General features: G+C 42.5%; 1 protein-coding gene across 1 annotated transcript in view; it reads right to left on the bottom strand.

Annotated features, from left to right (window-relative positions):
* LOC124389264 overlaps positions 1-16,124 on the bottom strand; it is a 64,691-nt gene that overhangs the window by 2,866 nt on the left and 45,701 nt on the right. Inside the window, exons 38-42 of the mRNA XM_046854611.1 lie at positions 10,251-10,325; positions 9,853-9,963; positions 8,503-8,535; positions 7,031-7,111; positions 6,753-6,848 (exon numbers count right to left, since the gene is read on the bottom strand). Coding sequence (XP_046710567.1) covers positions 6,753-6,848; positions 7,031-7,111; positions 8,503-8,535; positions 9,853-9,963; positions 10,251-10,325 — 396 coding nt within the window. The remainder of the gene's footprint in view (positions 1-6,752; positions 6,849-7,030; positions 7,112-8,502; positions 8,536-9,852; positions 9,964-10,250; positions 10,326-16,124) is intronic.

The following is a 16,124-nucleotide window of genomic DNA, read 5'->3' as shown; positions in this document are numbered from 1 at the left end:
TTTTTCTTCACTTCTCTAACACACTCTCTATTACTCTGCACTGTTGACCCCAGGTACCTGAACTCCTCCAACTTCTCCACCTCTTCTCCCTGCAACCGCACCCCCCCTCCACTGCCCTCCCTTTCATTCACACACATGTACTCTGTCTTACTCCTACTGACTTTCATTCCCCTTCTCCCCAGCACATATCTCCACCGCTCCAAGCTCTTCTCCACCTGCTCCCTACTCTCACCACAAATCACAATATCATCCGCAAACATCATAGTCCAGGGAGACTCCTGTCTGACCTCGTCCTTCAACCTGTCCATCACCACTGCAAACAGGAAAGGGCTCAAAGCTGATCCTTGATGCAGTCTGTCATTCCTACTGCACACTTCACTGCTGTCACACTGTCCTCATACATGTCCTGCACCACCCTCACATACTTCTCTGACACAGCAGACTTCCTCATACAATACCACAACTCCTCTCTCCACCCTGTCGTATGCTTTCTCTAAATCCACAAACACACAATGCAACTCCTTCTGACCTTCTCTATACTTCTCCATCAACATTCTCAAAGCAAATGAAATGTAGTGCTCTTCCTTGGCATAAAACCATACTGTTGCTCACGGATGGTCACCTCTTCTCTCAGCCTGGCTTCCACTACTCTTTCCCATGCTGAAATTATAATTTCTTCAAAGTCAAAATGTAACCTCTGATCCTGTTTTTTTTTTTTTTTTTTTTTTTTTTTTTTTTAAAGACATTTTGTGTGCACTGAAAAAATAAGAAGATTTGAATATATTTTCATTGTATTATTTAATATAAATATTTTTTTCCAACCTCAAAAAGTAACCTATGTTCCTTGTAGATTTCCTGATCAACAGATTACACTGATCAATTTGATACCAAGGAATTAAGAAATTAATCTATTATTATTATTATTATTGTTATTATTATTATTATTTAAAAAAATAAAATAAATTAAATGATCTTTTGAGGCTGTTATTTGTCACTTAATGTATCAAGTTAGTTAGTAGAAGTTAGTAGAAAATTGTGTTCCATCACAGTTTAGTAGTGAGGACTTTATGAATTTCTTCACTGAAAAAATAGATAACATTAGAAAAACAATTGTGGCGGTCCAACCTCTGACACCATCTCCTGAGACAGTGTTACCTTCAACTCCACAACTCCACTGTTTTACATGTATAGGACAGGAAGAGCTGTATAATGTTATTGCCAAAGCTAAATCGACAACATGTCAGTTAGATCCAATTCCTACTAAATTACTGAAGGAAGTGTTATATACAACTGGTGAACCTCTTCTGAATATTATTAACTCTTCACTATCGTTAGGACATGTCCCTAAATCCCTCAAGTTAGCAGTTATTAAGCCCCTCATTAAAAAACCTAATCTGGACCCAAACACCCTATCAAATTACAGACCAATCTCAAATCTCCCATTTATCTCTAAAATTTTAGAAAAGATTGTCGCTGCCCAGTTATGTTCCTACCTGCAAGAGAACAATATCTTTGAAGAGTTTCAGTCAGGTTTTAGGCCCCATCATAGCACAGAAACTGCTCTAGTTAAAATCACTAATGACCTGTTTTTAGCTTCAGACCAAGGCTTCATCTCGCTGTTGGTTCTATTAGATCTTAGTGCTGCATTCGACACTATAGACCATGATCTCCTCCTAGATCGGTTACAAAATTACATCGGCATTCAGGGACAGGCATTAAGCTGGTTTAAATCCTACCTGTCCGATCGTTACCATTTCGTAGATTTAAATGGAGAGCTATCCAGGCTAATGCAAGTAAATTATGGCGTGCCGCAAGGTTCAGTTCTAGGACCCCTGCTCTTCACAATATACATGCTTCCGTTAGGAAATATTATTAGAAGGCATGGAATTAGCTTCCATTGTTATGCTGATGATACTCAGCTATATATCTCATCTAAACCAGGCGATATAGCTCAATTAACTCGGATAACTCAGTGTGTTAAAGAAATAAGAGATTGGATGACCCATAACTTTCTACTTTTAAATTCCGATAAGACTGAGATTTTGCTCATCGGCCCAAAAACTAGTATACAGAAGCTCCAGCATCTCAACCTGCATTTAGACGGATGTTCTGTAACCACTAGTTCAACAGTAAAAGACCTGGGAGTTATTTTAGACAGCAACTTGTCTTTCAAATATCATATCAACCAAGTTACAAAAACAGCCTTCTTTCACCTTAGAAATATTTCTAAGTTAAGAAATATGTTGTCTATATCCGATGCAGAGAAGCTCGTCCATGCGTTCATGACCTCCAGAATAGACTACTGTAATGCATTACTAGGTGGATGTCCTGCGTCATTAATAAACAAGCTTCAGTTAGTCCAGAATGCAGCAGCCAGAGTTCTTACAAGGTCAAGAAAATATGATCACATAACCCCGATCTTATCGTCCCTACATTGGCTTCCTGTTAAGTTTCAATAGACTACAAACTACTACTACTCACTTATAAAGCACTAAATGGTTTGGCTCCCATGTATCTATCCAGTCTTTTAACTCGCTACAATCCGCCACGCTCCCTAAGATCTCAAAACTCTGGGCTTCTAGTAGTTCCTAGAATAGCAAAGTCCACTAAAGGTGGTAGAGCATTTTCACATTTAGCTCCTAAACTCTGGAATAGCCTTCCTGACAGTGTTCGGGGCTCAGACACACTCACCCAGTTTAAGTGTAGATTAAAAACATATCTTTTTAGCAAAGCCTACACATAACACACATCACATCATAACCTTGAGCTCCAGAACATCTGATCACATGCACATTATCAACTTGTGCTGTTAATATCATGAACAGCAGCTACGCTAATTCCTCTCCACTGCTTCTCTTTCTCTCCCCATCCCGAGACACCCTGAGGTTTGGCCAGCTCCAGTCACCTCCCACCATCTTGATGATTACGGACCTTTGAAGAAGTAGATGCCGAACTCACAAACATCCCGAACCATCTAGAGACGTACCAGTGCCATTTGGATCCCACTACATGTGTGGAGTTTGACATTGGACCTCTTGGAGTGTTTAAAGGCTCTGGCATGGAGAAGCTGATGCTGGATCTGTGATGATCACAAATGTTGAGCTTATAAAATTAGGAGCTACTAACCATATAGACTGTATAAGACTGTAGAAAGAACATCACTTATAATCTTATACTCCAGTAATCATGTTAGTTCTCACTCTCCAGTGTTCTGTATTGTTGAAAGATTTATGATCAAACTCTCGATGTCACCCAAATGGGGATGGGTTCCCCTTTTGAGTCTGGTTCCTCTCAAGGTTTCTTCCTCATAACATCGAAGGGAGTTTTCCTTGCCACAGTCGCCACGGCTTGCTCATCAGGGACAAATTCACACCATTCACCTTAACTGTTGATTTGTGTAAAGCTGCTTTGAGACAATGTCTGTTGTGAAAAGCGCTATACAAATAAACCTGACTTGACTTGACTTGACTTAGTATCGATACAGAGGTATTACATTCTAGTGTCGTACCAAAGCCAAAATTATGATATTGAGCTGTCCCTACATGGGAGCTAATGATATACTTCGACTGTCAGAGGTTATTAAGAGTAACATCATAGATGTGTGTAAATTAGCAAAGGCAATGTACGCAGCCATAGTATGCTCTGGGCTCATCCAAATGAGGCATGGCAACGTACCTTATACCAGGCAATGTAGCTGAACTTCTGGATGTTCAAGTGGGCTTTATAGATTATTGGAGTAATGTTAAGGGCAAGGCTGGCCTGTTAGGGCAGGACGTTATCCATCCCACTCAGAAAGGTGCTTTAATTTCTTGTAGCATAGGTCATAGTCTCAGAACAGGACTAGTTAACTAGTGACTACCTAGAGCCAAGGCTAAACTGAACATCTGCTCACTGCACAGAGTCGCCACTCAGCGTCTATTATATTGAAACTCTGTCTGTTTCCTGAGCAAAACCAACATGGAGATATTCCTAAAATGTTTGCTTTAGTAACTTATTTAACATTAAATAAGATAATAGTGAACACACAACAAGCACCTCTGTCCTAAAGATACGACTGTTTATAAAGTCAATTATTTTCGATCAGGAGTTTAATGTACAGTGTTTAACAGAAACGTGGATTACCGAACCAAATAACCAAACCAAACAAATATCTAGCATTTAATGAAGTCCTTCTAGGTATAATGATATACACCAGCCCCATATAAATACCAGAGGAGGAGGTGTCACAGTTAAAAATAATCATTTAAGCGTCACATGAAAAACTAAACACAAATGTAATACATTTAAGTTCTTTACACCAATATACTGTAACATGTAGTTTTCAAAAACAAGTTTACTCAGTCAATTCTATTAAATACAGACCCACAAGGCACTAGTATGATTTTCCTGTAGGATTTGCAGATTAAATCTCAAAACTAGCTACTATAGCAATTGCTCTTTTGCACACTATTCTGTTTACATTTTTGCTTCTGTTCACTTTATCATGTTACGACCGGTTTACTGGCGGAGCTATTTTGTTTTTTGTGTATTTGTCTTGAACTGCCTTGTGTTGTCTTTTTGCACTGTTTGCACCAGTTTGCACACATGCACTTTATGTGGCAAAGACACTTACTAGTCCTTGGCCCTGTGTTTTCTGTTTCTGTGATTGTTGTTTAATGTAGCATCTGGGTTCTGGAGAAACGTTGTTTCATCTCACTGTGTACTGCATCAGCTATATATGGTTGAAATGACAATAAAAGGTTCTTGACTTGAATTCGCTCACCAAAAAATCGCAGGCAAGTTGGTTGTTTTTGCTCTATCCACGCAGCTCGTCACATCAGTTAGCGTCCTGTGTCCCTAGCGAGAGCATCGTGTTACTTATCCGCTTGAACTTCTCCCGGCAGCAGCGTAACAACTCGTTAGTTGATGCTCGTGGAATGATGAGATGGACAACATTAGCCGATGCATAACCACTTTACTTGTTTTTATGAAGATAGATTAGCAGGGTTACAGTCTTTTCCGAAGTACAATTCCCATAATGAATTTCACTCTGGACTTCAATACCAACTGATAGTAGCCTTAAAGAAACAGCTCTCATTTTCCCTCTAATGCAACAATTGTCTCAGCGTCGTGTTAATAACACTGTCTTTAATATTCTATAATATAATATATAATAATATATAATAATATAATATAATAAGATTCTCCTTCCAAACAATAACTCTCCTCCTCCCCTTCTACGAACGTCGTCTCCTGCAGCGAGTCTTCTCAAAGGGAAAGTACCCGGTAAAGATGTTTTCCTCTTTTGTATGTTTTTATGTGTTATAATTTTAATATAACATGTTAAAAGTAAATAATATTAGTGAATATTGGCTTTATTTTTATTTAAGTAATATTTTTGGTTGTCCAGAACGAATTACCGAAGTTTCTGTTCATTATTATGGGGAAATTTGTATCGGGATACAAACTTTTCAGGTTACGAATAAAGTACCGGAACGAATTAAATTCGTAACCCGAGGTTCCACTGTACATTTGTCCCTAATGAGTGAACCAGTGGTGACTGTGGTGAAGTAAAAACTCCCTGAGATGGCATGAGGAAGGAACCTTGAGAGGAACCAGACTCAAAAGGAAACCCATCCTCATCGGGGTTGCACCGAATGTCCATTTATTACAGTTCCTTTAGAGGTTAATGATCCCTGAAGTTATCAACATTAATTGGATCACTGACCGATCCCACAGAACTTGTTACTGCAGCTTTTGACACCATTGATCACAATCTCCTCCTTGCCTGCTTGCATGCTTGCTTGCATGTTTCAACAAAGCCAGGTGAGAGAGATTAGCTTAAAATGTAGGAGTGTGTAAAGGACATTAGACAGTGGCTTCTTCCTTTTGCTTAACTCAGATAAGACGAAAGTACTTTTACTAGAACCACATGCAGCTAGAAGTGAACTTTCCGATTACGTAGCATCTTTGGATGGTGTTTCTGTCTCAGTGTGTACAGCAGTCAAATCAAATCAAATCAAATTTTATCAAATCAGTCTGTCAGTCAAAGACATTGGTGTGATTAATGACTAGTGTTTCCTTTAAAGCTCATGTGAATAATATTACCAGGATCACCTTCTTTCACCTTAGAAATGTTGCTAAAATTAGAAATATGATGCAGAAAAACTAGTTCATGCTTTTGTAAAATAATAGAAAAATAAGACACACAGGGTAGTTTATATATATGTGTGTGTGTGTGTGTGTGTGTGTGTGTGTGTGTGTGTGTGTGTGTGTGTGTGTGAGAGAGACACCACATTTATGGTCAGTTTAACCACATACAGTATATCTGATGCAGTACATCGTGAAATGAAAAGTTTCTTTAGGACCCTGGTGCTACAGAATAAGCATAGAGCTAAATAACAGAACAAAAAGTGTGTGTGCACATTAAATTAGGACACTGAAAAGTAAAACTAAAGTTTTAAATCAAACTAAAAGCTAAATACATTTATGGAATTTGGCAGACACCTTCACAGAGCAACTTACAACTTGGGGTGCTGGGATTTGAACTTGTGAACTTCCACTCCAGAGTCCAATGTCTTAACCACCAAACTATCACCTTCCTGAATTAAACCAGTGGTGTTGTGAATCTATAATCTGCCTCCCATTCCTTCCCTTTTCTAACAAGCTTTCCACCATCATTTATAATCAAAATACTGCAAATTGTATTCCTTTTAAACCTCAGCAAAAGGATCAGGATAAATTCTAATGAGTAATTAAGAAGTAATAAATACCTGATATTTCATTTTGAGTTGAAATATAATAAAATGAAATATTCATCACACTTAAGATGATGAAGAACACAGTCACACAGATCAGTGCATCTCGTTCTATGATATGAGAAAAACACAAACATTATTAAGAGTGATCATGACACTGTTATAACATGGATTATAAAGTACAATATGTTCAGTGTTGAAATAAAACAATTAGAATTCCTTTTCTAAATGAGACTGTAAGAGAATAAAAAATCATCATTCACTATAAATTCTGGAAAAAGACTGGTACTTACCTTCCACATTCACTGTACCATAAACGCTGAAGGTAAAAAGTGATGCGAATAGTATCTCCAAACCCTTCACAATAAATAATACTGTAACACATGCAAAAAGAATTATTACACATTAACATCACACAGTATCAGTGTTTTTACTGGAGTTATTAAATATGCTGTACACTCTGTAACAGAACCTACTATACATCATTTATTACATCAAAACCTTTAACCCCAATTCAAACATGCTGAGCCACTGTGTAAAATAAAAACTTAATCATTTGAAAATCTCATTAACTCATATTTTATTCACAATAGTAAACAAATGTTTTACCTGAGGAAATAAACCATTTTCATAAAAAATATTAAAAAAAAGGTCATTTTGAGTTTGATGACTGCAACCAGAAAAATTGGGACGGGGCAACATGAGACTATAAAAACAGATCTTACTAAAAGTTGGAAACCTGCATCTGTGATGGTTTGGAGGTCTGTTAGTGTCTAAAATGAAAGCTTGCACATTGCTGAAAGTTATATTGAGATTTTAGAGCAACATATGCTCTCATCAATGTGATGTCTTTTTCAATAAAGGTCTTGCATTTATCAAGTCCAGGTGCTGAACCTTCACCATTTAAAAACATTTAGAGTATCATATAAAACTAAAAAGAAGACAGATGGAATGTTGAGCAGATAGAATCCTGTGTCAGACACAAATGGGGCAGTTTTCCTCTCCCAAAACTCCAGCAACTGGTCTGCTCAGTTCCCAGATATTTACAGATTGTTGTTAAAAGAAGATATGATGCTACACAGTGGGAAACGTTGCCCAGTCCCAACCTTTTCAAGATGTGTTGCAACCATCAAATTAAAAATTAAGGAACTTTTTTTTCCTTAATTTTATACATTTTTGACACATGCTCACATGTTGTATTGTGAATAAATTGTCCCTCTTTCTCATCATTTCACTTAGCATTTTTTATTATAGTTAGTGGTGCTTGAACAGCATAATAGTCTTTGTCATTTTTTTTCTCCTTTTCTTCTTAAAATAATACGTTTTCCAGTTTTTGTGCCAGTATCACAAAACATCCATCAAAACGTGCAGCCTGTTCATGTGAATTGTACAATAAATATGAATGGGGATGAGTATGACACATCCACACGCAGCTGGTAAACCCTGCGCTCAGGAATGTCCCATAAAACTGGGAAAACATTCCATTAAAATGCCTATAGAACATTCACGCTTGTCTAGAGTGAGCAGTAGGCCGCATCCATACACCAAAGATTCTCTGATGGGAATTGTGGGTAATGAGTGATGATCCTGCTCCATAGAAATATTGGGGAATCTCGAACATTCCTTCATTTAGAAACAAACACGGCATAAAGTGTGTGAAGATCAAAAGACAAACTGAGGTGTGACATATCAAAACTCTCAGCACAGTCGAGAGAATTGCATTTGGAGTATGATTTTGTCAAATACCAGCAAAATTTGTACTTACCTCTCTGTGCTTTTTTGTTTCTGTAGTGAAAACCTAAAGCAGAATAAGTGAATTAAACTCAGTAGTAGCGAGTCTGTACCAGTAGAAACTAAACCCAAACACAAATATAGCTGCAAGCTAACATGGCCGACTTCTTGTTGGGCGGAGCTAATAGGTTTGATTGTGAAAGTTGTTCGGGTCTATGAGATCTATATGCATACCAACTCTTGTACATGTGCATACATGTTTGCCCAATCTGTGCACCGATATTTGTTTTTGCATTACACGGGGTGCTACAGAGCCCTACTGCCACGTCTGTGCCAAATCTCCGGTGTTTTCGAGCATGTTAAGGCACCCAAAGTGCATGACAAGTGCTTAATTACGCCTGAAAATGAAAGTAAAGTTTGACGCGTTGCTATGTGAACAGCGTTTGAGATATCAAAAATCCCTCCTCAATTTATCATCTACAATGTCTCGCCATCATGTTGACCACTTTTGGTGTCAATCGCATGAATATCCTGGGAGGAGTATTTAAAAGTTCACCACATGCAACTGTCAAAAAATCCACCTTTTGTGACTGACACACTTCCTGGCGCCTGTTGGTGGCGCTATGTCCGAGATTCACAATAGGCACATCGATGCGATCGGGATCCTTGGCCGAACATACACACCGCGTGTCATCTGAATAAGACATTTTTTGCTTTAGATATTAAACACTTCCTGTTCTCCGAATTCGCCATAAATTTGTCGCCTCGCCATGGCAGCACCGTTCGAGATATCAAAAATCCCTTCGCAATCCCAATGTCTCGGCATCATGTTCCCCACGTTTGATGTCAATCGCATGAATTCCCTAGGACGAGTATTTAAAAGTTCACCGCATGCACTTATAAAACAAACCAAAATGGCTGACTTCCTGTTGGGCGGAGCTCATAGTTTAGAGAGCGAAAGTTGTTCGGCTCGATGAGATCTATATGCGTACCAACTCTCGTACATGTGCGTACATAATTGCCCGATCTGTGCACGAATGTTTGTTTTTGAATTACAGGGGGCGCTACAGAGCCCCCCTGCCACGCACGTATTCCAGCCTTTGTCCGGCCCTAGTGACAAAGGACTCTGACTCTGACGTTTGTCACATAGAAACAAAAGGAACATGGACGTGTCTCAAAAAACATAAACGAATTTCCACACTTTTCACAGACACTCAGTTTAAGTAAAAAGTAAGTGTATATAATTTCCTGTTTTCCTGCCAAACACACAGTTTGTATGTAACATTTTGTGAAATTTATTTGAAGAAAGATACTGTTCTGAACCCCAGTACCCATGAGGAGTTTCTGTAACTGTGGAAAGTTAAATTAAAAGTTAAATTCTTACAGAAAGAGAGCGAGACAAACAGAATAGCTGAAACTGGCCCTGGTAGAAAAAGTATCAGCATCCCCACTTTCCATCCAGTGTTTATTTTATGCCAGATATTCACAATAATAGCTGGAGAAGACAGAAAAATGTTAGTATATTTTACAAATATTAAAATAAAATATTACATCATATATATTTGAAATAATGGAATGAGGAAAAACTCTTTCCATTTTTTCTGTGCTTTTTACAAACAATGTAATTGTTGTTTTCTTTCAGATTTTAATGTATTTTAGAGAATGTAAAACCATCAGAAGCCTTAAAATTCTGTAGAACTCTGTATTTCTCTTATCTTTTCACTTAATACAAGTACTAAATAACATTACAGTTAATGGTGTAATGGATTGATGTATACTCACGTATATAAACAACAGCAATGATCATAAAATATTGTATTGGAACTGCCAAAAGCTTAATTAACGGGTGGACATAATCTGCAATAGAATAAAGACAAAGTGTGTACTGATTAGATCAGTGTTTAATAAGTGCATTAATGAGCTCCAATTAGAATGCAGCAGTAAATGTTATTACCAAAACCAGAAAATATCCACATCACCCCCGTCTTATCCACTCTACACTGACTTTCAATCAAATGTATTATTAAATACTATCACTAAAGTCTAGAGCAGTGGTCCCCAACCCAATTGGTACCGGGTCGCACAGAAAGAATACATAACTTACATTATTTCCATTTTATTTATTATCTGATTCTGAATGATGTTTTATTTTGGAAAATTACTGGATTTTCTCCGCCACATCTGTCTATGACTCACTTTGGTTGCATGTCATGATGCCTCGGTTACATGACTTACCTCCATCTACTACCTTCTTAAAGGGGCTCTGGCCGCTAACACATATTACATTACCGCTAAATTCAAACCCCCAAGCGAGCAAAATGAACAAAAAACAACACAGTGGATTCACGTTTATTATTATATTTAGCAAATATATTTACTTTTTATGCCGGTTGTATCATTTTATTTTGTTGTATTTATCCGCCAATCCTTAAAGGCCGGTCCATGAAAATATTGTCAAATATTAAACCGGTCTGTGGCGCAAAAAAGGTTGGGGACCACTGGTTTTGTCAGGCGAGGAGAAACGGAGGCGGAAGCCATAGCGGTTCGAATGAGTTTTAATTTGAAGAATCAATATGAAGTGAGAGAATGGAAAACCGGTAATAGCAGGTGTATCCATGGTACGCCCTGGAGGGGTGAGGTCCACAAAGTCCGATAATGTAAACATAGAATTAGGGGAAAACTCCCAAAGCATCTGGGCGAGGTCCACACGTAGTTACGGGGTACGTCTAGCTCTCCTAGCACAACGTGCAATAACGGACAACCTGAGAGCAGAGCTGAGGTCCTTAAGTAGACCAGGTAGATAAGACTTAGGTGTTGGTTGCCTGGGCCTACCCCGAGCACAGGACATAGCAGGTGGGCCGCATCGAACTCCCTCAGGAAAGCAGGATCCAGCACGTCCGCCCGGGCCACCCAGAAACGTTCCTCCGGACCATAGCCTTCCCAGTCCACGATGTATTCCAGCCATCCGCCCCTACAGCAGGAATCCAGGATCTCCCGTTCAGCATAGACCGTGGGCTGTCAATGCACCTCCGGTTGGTGAGGCCCTCCTGGCGTGTCTTGCAGACGAGAGACAGGCGAGACACAGGGTTTCAACAAAGACACGTGAAAAGTGGGGTGAATGCGGTACCTAGCAGGTAGGTCTAGCCAAATGGACACCTCGTTGATCTGGCTCACCACATGGAATGGGCCAATGTACCGGGGACTTCCGACATGGCAGCTTCATCCTTAAGTCCCTCGTAGACAGCCAGAGCCGATCCCCCGGTTGGTAAGAGGTTGCTTCCAGTCAGATTGCATCGGGGTGTCTAGAGCAGATGGCAGGCCCTTCAGCGGGATGAAGCGACACGCCTTGGAGAAACGATCCACCGCTACCAGGATGCACGTGTGACCCTCCGACGCGGTAAGTGTGTCAAGAGGTGGGAACAGGGATGGTGCAGTGTCAGTAGGGGTACCAGCTTACCAACAGGAAGGTGTCTTGGTACTTTTTCCATTGTGCAGGTGGGACATTCTTGCACATATCTTGTTATTTCCTGAATCATTCCGGGCCACCAGTAACGTGCTAGTATCAGCCGGATAGTCCATTTTCTCCCCGGATGGCCGGACCCAGGTCTCTCGTGGACGCTCTTGAGGAGGGTCTGCCAACAGGTGGTAGGGATGTACGTGCGGCCCTCTGGGCATCCCGCCGGAACTGGTTTATGCCGAGTGGCATTGCAGAGCTTCTCCTCCAGGTTCCAGATGATGGGGCCGAGGATCAGTTTCGGGAGAATGATAGGTTCGGGCTTGACCGGTTCTTCCAGGCTGTACATCCTGGAAAGGGCATCCGCTTTAGCATTCTATTATCTGGGAGAGTAAGTGAGGGTGTACCGGAAACGGGTGAGGAACAGCGCCCATCTGGCTTGTCGTGGGTTCAACTATGTTGCCTCTCGGAGGTACAGGAGGTTCTTGTGATTGGTTATCACCATGAAGGGATGGGCTGCTCCCTCCAACCAGTGTCTCCTCTCCTCCAACGGCAGTTTGATGGCTAACAGTTCCTGTTTCCTGATGTCGTAGTTTTGCTCCGCTGGAGATAGCTTAGCGAGAAGTACATGCAGGGGTGAAGCCGGGAGGGTGACCCGGACTCCTGGAATAAGGCAGCCCCCACTCTGGTAGATGGTAAGGTTCCACAGGAGGGTCTTGGCCTTACCCTTGAGGAGCGAGGTTAGTGGAGCTGTGACTTGGCTGAACCCCTGGGTGAACCGACGGTAGAAATTGGCGAAGCCCAGGAAGCGTTGGAGCTCCTTTATCGTCGTGGGGAGTGACCAGTCTCGAACCGTCATTACCTTTTTCTCGTCCACTTTAATCCTTTCGCCGTTGATGACGTAACCAAAGAATTGGATTTCCGGACGATGGAATTCACACTTGTATAGGTTCAGGTATAGCTGGTGCTGGCGTAGCTGTTGGAGCACCGCGCTCACATATTCTTGGTGCTCACGTAGTGTCCAGGAGAAGATAAGTATGTCATCGATGTACACAATGACATACTTGTGGAGGAAGGGTCGGAGCACCTCATTCATGAACCCCTGAAAGACCGCAGGCGAGATGGATAGGCCATACAGCATGACCCTGTATTCATAGTGCCCAGCTGGTGTGATGAAGGCGGTCTTCCATTCGTCTCCCTCCTGGATATGCACAAGGTCATAGGCGCTCCTGAGGTCCAGCTTAGTGAAGACCTTGGTGTCTCGGAGATCTTCCAGGGCGGCCGGGACCAGCGGCAGCGGGTACGGGAGCGGTGCGATCTGGGAGTTAAGGGTTCTGTAGTCAATGCAGGGCCGTAAGCCGCCGTCCTTCTGCTCCACGAAGAGGGTGAGGTGACGGAGTAATGAATCCCTGGCAGAGAGCTTGCAAAACATACTCCTCCATGGCCTTGCGTTCTGGAGCAGACAGGGGATATAATCGGCCTTTTGGCAGTTTGGCCCCAGGCAGGAGTTTGATTGCGCAATCCCGCGGCCGGTGAGGGGGGAGACGAGTGGCGACCTGGGTGTTAAATACCTCCGCGAAGCTGTTATATTCCACAGGAATTTCCACCCGGGTTGGGTCCGGTGCTTCTTCCACTCGGGTGATGGCCACGGTCATGGTGTGGCGGAGACAGATGGGGAGGTGAGCAAGACATTACTTGCACCGCGGACTCCACTCTAAGATGTCACATGGTTCCTAGGAGCACCGGGGTGCATGCTTTGTGAGCCAGGGTCTCCCCAAGATGACGTCGACCGTGGAGTTCTCCAACACCAGAAAACAAATCTCCTCCTGGTGAAGCAACCCCAATCTGAGTGTGATGGGGGGGAGCACAGTACTTCACCCAACAGGCGTCCTTGGATGGCTAGCTTCTGAGAAACTCAACGGTACTCACTGCTGGCCTGGGCGGCCGAGTGGGGCACTCGGGGATGCGATGACCACGATCTCCACAGTAGAGGCATATCCCAGCTGCCAGGCAGCGGTTCCTCTGCTTCCAAGACAATCATTGTAGCTCTACCTGCATAGGTTCGGGTTTGGGAGGCAGTGGTGGTGCCGACGCGGAGGTGGTCTTGACTTCTGACGGATGGCAGGCAGCAAGGCGTTGTGACATCCCGATCGATTGCTGTATGAATGCTTCCAGACCAAGAGTGTCGTCATAATTTGCCACGGCATACCTGACTTCTGGGTTTAGTCCTTGGCGATATACACTCAAGAGTGCAGTCTTATTCCAGCCGCTAGTGGCCGCCAACGTGCGGAAACGGAGGCTGTAGCCAGCGATGCTATCCGATCCCTGGCGTAACCCGAGCAGCTGCTCCGCCGTCGAGTGCACTTCGGTAGCAACACTAAAAACCTCCAAAAACCTCCTGGCGCCCTGACTGGTTTAAAGCACTGAATTGTCACAATTCACATTACCTGATTAAACCTTTGGTCTATAATCATCTGTCACACATACATCGATTAAAGTCTATTATTCTAATCTGTTTGTTGTTACCTCAAATAGTGACGACTACAGCAGAGAGCAGAACTTTCTTTTATAAAGCCTTCTAATTAGTGTTCAGGCGTCAGACACAGTCTCAGAGTTCAGGTGTAGATTGAAAGGAGCAGATCTGTTGTGATTGTGGTTATAAAGTGCTTTTGTAAACAGGGATGTTCAGATGTTTCCCCACTCACACACTTGGTGTTTCAATGTTGTTTTGTTGCAGTCTGAATCGTTCAATTGATCATTTAAATTAAAAAGTACACAATAAGGAAAAAAGTGAAAACAGAATTCTAGAAATGTCTGTAAAACTTTTTTTAATTAAAAGACACTAAACACTAAACACAAAAACACTAAAATATTACATGTACGTTAGTATACTAAAGAAAATTATAAACCTTTTTTGTTCCACATTTTTCATGAGCTGAATTAAAAGATCTAAGACTTTTTCTTTGTACACAAAAGCCCTATTTCTCTCAAATATTGTTTACAAATCTGCCTACATCTGTGTTAGTGAGCACTAGATACTGACTGCTTTTCAGACCCCATCGGACCCCCCAATACAGTAAAACTGCACATTTTATAGTGGCCTTTCATTGTGGCCAGTCTGAGGCACACCTGTGCAATAATCATGCTGTCTAATCAACATCTTGATCTGCCACACCTGTGAGCTGGATGATTCTTTGGGTAAAGGAGAAGAGCTCACTAACACAGATTTAGACAGAGTTGTGAACAATATTTTATTGTAGTATCAGGCTGCAACAAATGAACATTTAAAAAAGTGAGTCTGAATCCGTCCTGAATGCACTTTATAATCCTTCAACCTGATCACCTGCTCAGTGTCTTTATCTTTTATGTAACAATAAGGATACGTATCCTTATTTCTCTCTCCATGTCACCCATCTACTCTCTCGCTCTCGCTCTCGCTCTCTCTCTCTCTCTCTCTCTCTCTCCCCCATTTCTTTTGCTTTTGAGCCAAAAATGCTCCAGAGGTACCAGTGATCCTATTTCTTTCTTCTAGCTGGACCTGCCTGATTCATCCTGATGCCCCACCTCTGAATGGAGTCTCTTCAATTGCAGCTACTTGGTGTAGATGAGGATTGTTACTGTCAGGGATCCACCTGCCACGCCCCCTTTGGTGGCTCTCTATGCCTCCACTCTCGATGTCTTGCCTCCGTGCGACTCCGAGGGCGACGTCACGCCTCTAAACTCCTCCTTTGACGACGTCTTGCTCCCGAGCTTCCTGAAAGGCGACGTCTCGCCCCAGAGCTCCTCCTATGGCGACGTCTCGCCTCAGGGCTCCTGCGATGGCGACGTCTCGCCTCAGGGCTCCTCCGATGGCGACGTCTCGCCTCAGGGCTCCTCCGATGGCGACGTCTCGCCTCAGGGCTCCTCCGATGGCGACGTCTCGCCTCCGGGCTCCTTCGATGACGACGCCTCGCCTCAGGGCTCCTGCGATGGCGACGCCCGCCTCCGGGCTCCTCCGATGGCGACGCCCGCCTCCGGGCTCCTCCGATGGCGCCGCCCCGCCTCTGAACTCCACCGTGGACGCCACTCGGCCTCTGGACACCACCGGGTCGTTTTCTGATTCCGGTCTCCACCGGTGCGTCACTCGTACTCCGATCTCCGCCACGGACGTAGCTCGATCCAGACCTCCCCATTGGGCGTCTATCCGGCCCTGATCGCCGCCG

Source organism: Silurus meridionalis, chromosome 7, assembly GCF_014805685.1.
Source record: "Silurus meridionalis isolate SWU-2019-XX chromosome 7, ASM1480568v1, whole genome shotgun sequence".
Taxonomy (NCBI): Eukaryota; Metazoa; Chordata; class Actinopteri; order Siluriformes; family Siluridae; genus Silurus; species Silurus meridionalis.
This window is presented reverse-complemented; position numbering and strand designations above follow the sequence as displayed.